The sequence below is a fragment of the Mangifera indica genome, chromosome 8, assembly GCF_011075055.1.
Source record: "Mangifera indica cultivar Alphonso chromosome 8, CATAS_Mindica_2.1, whole genome shotgun sequence".
In the NCBI taxonomy this organism is placed as follows: Eukaryota; Viridiplantae; Streptophyta; class Magnoliopsida; order Sapindales; family Anacardiaceae; genus Mangifera; species Mangifera indica.
Genome location: NC_058144.1, coordinates 14,253,237 through 14,259,351, shown reverse-complemented (window position 1 = coordinate 14,259,351; position 6,115 = coordinate 14,253,237). Strand labels below are relative to the sequence as shown.

The following is a 6,115-nucleotide window of genomic DNA, read 5'->3' as shown; positions in this document are numbered from 1 at the left end:
ACTCATTCAAAACAAACATAACATTACTATTAAAATAATCAATAGCACAACTGAAATAATAGTATATGGTATTTGAACAACTGTTCTGGGCTTTAATGGGATTGGGCCAACTGTTGGGAATTGCAGATTTGGTAACTAGGATGTGTACTTCAATTAATGACAGAAACGTTATTAGCTCTATTTTCCATGTGACACAGGACAAGAGTTAAAATTTGCAGACGTCAACAAATTGTAAAAGTCGAACATACATCAAGCAGTTATAGAGAATTTAAGAACATTTGATTAGATGCAGACACATTGGCAAAATCAGTCAGTTCTAATACTACATAAAGGGTAACTCAAGTCTAGTTGAAAAACAAACTCTTAACTCGGTAAAAACGGACAACAATGCTCCTTTTAAGCCTCATGAGTTCTGACCATTTATTTCATCCACGTCAACTAGTGACACAGAAATTGTGAATTTCTTTGTCATCTAACTCAAAAGGTACTTGCCGCAACTGAGGTCAGCTACATAATGCATTCTGCTTACTTACCATATAGTTAGCTAGGATAAATATGCCCAGGGAAAAAAAACTCTTTTCCAGCAAAGATGTCACAGTTGATCAGTCCTCTCTATACTCAACATTCCTGAATATCCGCAAATAACAATAAGAAATCATTCATTCTGATTACAGAGTCAAAACAATGCCTATTCCTTGGAAATTACAAAATTATAATGTAAAAAGGTGCTCATGGAATATTGGCAGTCCTGGCACATTCAAAGAGTACCAAAAGCTGACCATAATGTCACTTGGGTGCTAACATACTTCTCACTTAAGAATTATTTCTCAGGCATAGTTTCATATAAAGAAATAGGTGATTTCAACATCATCGTATTGCATCTCTACATATCTACAAACCATCATTTTGATTTTACACCATATGTTTAAAAGCTGTAACTCTTTAACTAGTTGGTCTTGAATATTTTAGTTCATGAGCAACCAGTAAGACTAGTCAAGCAGAAGCCACATTTAAAACATACCTAATGGGCAGCCAAGACCAGCTTCATTGTCTACGAGCTATCATTGCACAGTTGATAATAAAATTAACCCCCAAAATGGATTTTAGTTAAATTTAAGGGAGTTTGATCAAAAGTGTAAACATAAAAATTCAAACTAAGGGGGAACCAGCCAGTTCCTGGTACAAGTACTAATAAACTTACCAGATGGAAAAAAATGCGCATATACAAAAGTAAAGTATGACAGGATACACAAAAACATAATATTTATTCAATAGATGCCACTCTTCTCTTATCTTCTTTTTGGAGACGCCAGGAAACTTCCATTTAAGGGCACAAACATAGTTTCTTACTCACCTATCATTTGTCTCAAGGTCTAGTTTACTCTCCTATTTCTATGGTAACCTCTGTTCCTAACCCAAAAGAGAGAGGGAGAGAAGAAAAAATATATGAATAAAAAAAGAAAAGAAAAAGAAAAAGATGCAGCAAAGACATCAGCACATTATGAATATCTAAGACAACTTGCAGTAGGTGGCAGGTTTCAATTTCAGTGATCAGCATATAATAGCAGATTTTATCTCTACACAGGTGTAGAGGTCTGAGTATATTATAATAAACTAACCTGCATAATTTAGTATTTAACTAATCTAGCACATGCAACAAGATACTGTTTTTGTCACCTTTGTCATTGAGATTAGCAGAGTGATTAGTAACCAACGAAAAATTTTCAACCAAGCTGCAACTGATGGGCATGTTAGGTGGTCTGGATCTGGGAGTAAGGCAGACATCACTTTGACTCAGCTGCTCGTTTGAGATCTCATCTCTAGTCAAATGGTTTAAATATATGTCCAAACCAGCAGATGAAGGCATTGCTACTTTTTTCTTGTTCTTGAACCTTCACCTAACAAGGGTATGAGAAACATATAGGAAAGCAAAATGGCTGCTTGTGAAGTTCTTGTCATAAACAACCTACAATTAAGTGAAGATACCTGTCTTTCCGCTTTTCACGGTATCTTTGCACTGATGCTTTTCTGCCGGTTGGGCCATCTGAAAGTAACTCAAGATGGAACAAGTTAATAAGGTGTGACAAAAGTTCCAAAATGATGAAGGGGACATAAATCTTTTAAGGTTAATAGTTCAAAAGTTGAATAAGACCCCTTCTACCAAAATAGATATACCTTTGATGTAAAAAAGTATTGATAATTCAAAATTTCTGTTATATTTTCTAAGATGACACAACTTATTATTACAAAAGAACTGCTTTCTTACAGAGAGCAAAATGAATATAAAGATTGTGACACTGTACCAATAGTTGATAAAAGTTGTTCAACCTAGTCTCATGAACCAATAAATAAACGAATATAGATTACCTACAAAGAGCATGCTGACAAAGTATTGATCAAGTATTGTGCGATGCTACCAATCAAATGAAGAATTTAAAGAGATACCTTATAAAAGCAATTACCATGGCTGTCTTCACAAGAAATGTAACTTTCTTCCTGGGGAAGATGACAGTTTTCTGCCACTTTCACTGCAAAGAAAACCAAGCATGTAAACGCAAGATTATCCTAGTACAATAGCCACAACATAAAGTATTCCAGCATTCTTATTTGAGAATCACAAGCTCCTTACAGAGTACTCAAACGAAGCCACCTATTCTATATAAGTCTACCACTAATTCTTAAGGAACTAACTTAGAAGAATTTCACTTTTAACATTGTCCATCATAAAAATAAATAAATAAAACAGAAAGTGTTCGATGCATAGTAAGAAAAAATGTGTTTCTTAGTGATATTCTCTCTTTCTCTCTCTTTTTATCATCCAAGTTATGCAGACGATGTCTATTACAAGATAGCAGCAAGGAAAACAAATGCATACAAATACAATCTCAAATCTGAGTGTGTGTGTGTGTGTTAAGTAAACAAAGATGATGGAAACCCCAGACCCTGCTACCAGATCTACCTGTTTGTAAAGTTGGGAAGATCAACACAGGAGAAGTTGAGCCAACTTTGACACCTGTAGGCTGCAAGTGGCATGGAATGGACCATACTTCTGTATTTCCCTCTGATGGAGCTATTGGGAGAGGGCTTGCAGCAAGCTGCATAACGGCTTGTGCCTAAAATCACTTAATAACATTACATAGTCAATTCAAGATGACATATATTGCAGTGTTTGACAAGGAAAAGAGTAGCTTCATCACCTTATCACCAGGCACGTCATCATAGACATTCACCTTTCCGCCATAAAAGATTGTCATCTGTCCTACTGGCTCATTTGCTGCAACTTTAGTTCTGGAATTTAAAGGAATTTTCAGTTTTGAATTTCAACAAGCAATCAAATACTTCATGAAACCTGTTAGCTCTTCCTCAAAAGTCATTGTTACTGATTATCTGTCTTTATACCAAAAACTACTGCAGATGCGCAAGTTGAATGAAGTTGTCACAGGAATAAAAAGTAAACTGAACAAAGTAACAATCCACAGATGCTTACAAATATATAAATGAATTGACTTACTCCTAAATAATTGGGTTGATCCATATATGGATCTTAAAAAATTCTCAAAGCCCATGACCATTAAAAGACTTTTCTACTACTAAACCATTAGCCGCTTAAGTATCCTGGCAAAATAGTATCCAGCAATCGTAATGTAATTTGATTACATTCATCTAGAAAGCATTTCTACATTTCTTGATAGACCACTTCTCTAAGGATGGCAATCAAAGAGTAGTAAAAACTAACAAACAACAAGACTGCATTTCCACTATATATATTTAAATCTGCAATGATTTGATCTTATTTCAAATATCCTTCAATTATCGCACATTCTTAAAAGATTTAAAGAACCTCCCTTCTCCAAGAAGAAGATCGAACAGAACCAATATCTTCATGAGAAACAAGAACTCATATCTGAATAAATCTCCCAGAAATATTTTATCTCTGCTCATGTCCACTCAGTTTCATGGGCCCCTGATAGACTTTTACTGGCCCTTGTATCAAATGGCAATCCTGGAATTCCAAAACTGGCAACTAATCTGATTCAAACTGTTGTGGATAATCATAGCAACCTATGTGTAATATGCATATAGAACACTCAGCTAACCAAGTGATTTAACATGTATGCAAGCTTTCACACACGTCCACATTTGTGATAAGCGTATACTTAACTAACTGAGACACTTGAACAACATTCCCACCAAGTCCAAGTTGAGAATTGAGTCTACCGACCAAAAATAAACAAATCCCCAATCACAGGCATTTGCAACCTCACATACAGTGTCCAACTAAAATCCTCCAGCTTTAAAGTTAATTATATGATAAAAATAAGTTTAAAAGGTAAAAGCATTTCTTTTTGTAGGAAAACCTGGGAGAAATAGAATCGATGTCCGCAGCCAGTAAAACATCGGGCTTGGGGGGATCATGACGTCGGTATAAAACCGTTTCTCTCGTTCTCTTAACTGAAACAACGGGATTTGAAGGAACCTACAAAAATATAATTATTTAATTGATAAAGAACCGCACCTCTTTATTAATATTAATTTTAAAAATAACAAAAGATTACAGCTAAGCGCCTTGAATTTCGGTTATTTAAAAAAAAAAAAACAAATGAATTGACAACAGATTAGCTCATTTATAAAATAACAAAGTGAACCCGATCGCAGAGAAAAAGAGAAAGCGCACACTGTTGAGCTTCTTTGGTGACTCGGTTGCTTCCGAATCCGTCGTTGCTTCAAAGAGCGCTTTGAGAGAGATCACTTGCTGGATGGCCTGCGATTTGTTCCAGGATGGCCTCCTCATACCTGTACACAAACAAACGTAAAGAAAAAAAAAAAACACACACACACACACACACACAAAAGGAACTATGAGCTCACTCAAAATCCTACTACATGTTCGTTTAAATGTGAAGAAACAAGTGAACTAACCTTTCTCTTTGAGGTATCGACGGCAATCTTCACGAGTGAGCTGAGAAATGTCATCTTCAGTGAGTTGGTTGAGAGGTTTGTCGAGAAGTGACCGGGAAACCATCTCTCCCGGTGACATGGTGTACGATTTCCGGTCACTGATCCACGCCTCCTCCGAATCACAGATGGCAGATCAACGAGCTTTTAAAGTCTTTACACTTTCAGCTGATTTTTTTTCTTTAACATTTTGGTAAAAGTGACGCCGTTTCGGGATTTCCAGAATGTGAGAAAGAACGTGACTGTTAGTGAGGGAGTGAAAGTGAGAATTTTGAGGGATGCTTTGCTACGTCTCAGTCCAGGATTTGTTTTTTTATTATAAATTTTAAATAAACAAATTTAAATATGCTGAATGGAGGTTGCCACCCCCGGTCGCCACGTAATCGCTTCTCTTCGATTACTTTATTAAACAATATTTTATTCGAGAAAATATTTAATTTTTGTGAGTAGACGCGCGTCGAAGTGTGGGTAGAGGGTGAAAGCAAGCGGCGGGAGCAAGGGTGGATGTGTGAGAGACAAATCGTAGTACGGACGATAAGGATGAGACCTATGCTGTTAACGCTCGTCAAACAGCCCATGTGTCACCCAATGTATGGTGGAGAAATGAGAGGACCACGTTGCAGCTTCTTTTTGGTTTCACTTTTTTCAAGGCAACTAGAAAAGTAGGGGTTGGCCTACCACTTATCTAGTAATAAAAATCGGATGACAGTTTGAGTAATTTGAATTTAAAAAAAAGGAGAGAGAGAGATAGGTTAAAGAAGGTAAATTCTTTAATATTTTGATAATAAAATTTTATTTAATATTTGACAATAAAATTAATTATTAATTTTAAAATTGTATTTATTTGATATAATTATCAGCGCAGATAAACCCTAATAGATTGAGTTAACATAATAATAGATGAAAGTCTCTGACATAACTTAGGGTTTTTTTATTCATATCATATCGAACTTTTAATAATTGTTGGTTTTTAACAGACCAGTTCATTAATTATTTATAAATATATATTTTTTATTTTGATATATAATTAAATTAAAATAATTTATATTTGCTTTTAAACTAATCTAAATAAAGATAATACCTCAAAAATTTTATTAAAAATCTCTTATTTATGATAAAAGAATATAATGGTTACATGATAGAATAATTAAACAATCAA

At 34.9% G+C, this 6,115-nt stretch overlaps 1 protein-coding gene across 5 annotated transcripts; it reads right to left on the bottom strand.

Annotated features, from left to right (window-relative positions):
• Positions 1–229: 229 nt before the first annotated feature.
• On the bottom strand, positions 230–5,260 carry LOC123224253 (protein TIFY 4B-like). 5 transcript variants are annotated; one of them, XM_044647864.1, is made up of 9 exons: positions 4,921–5,257; positions 4,676–4,794; positions 4,359–4,477; positions 3,198–3,288; positions 2,960–3,113; positions 2,463–2,528; positions 1,987–2,044; positions 1,678–1,892; positions 230–627 (listed from the first exon to the last, which is right to left on the bottom strand). In XM_044647864.1, exons 1-9 carry the CDS (start codon positions 5,036–5,038, stop codon positions 593–595), a joined length of 975 nt encoding a protein of 324 aa, XP_044503799.1. In that variant the 5' UTR covers positions 5,039–5,257; the 3' UTR covers positions 230–592. The 5 variants fall into 5 exon arrangements, with proteins under 5 accessions (XP_044503799.1, XP_044503798.1, XP_044503800.1 ...); XM_044647863.1 differs by lacking the exon at positions 230–627 and having other exon boundaries at positions 1,479–1,892; positions 4,921–5,260; XM_044647865.1 differs by lacking the exon at positions 230–627 and having other exon boundaries at positions 1,479–1,898; positions 2,446–2,528; positions 4,921–5,259.
• Positions 5,261–6,115: the final 855 nt, after the last annotated feature.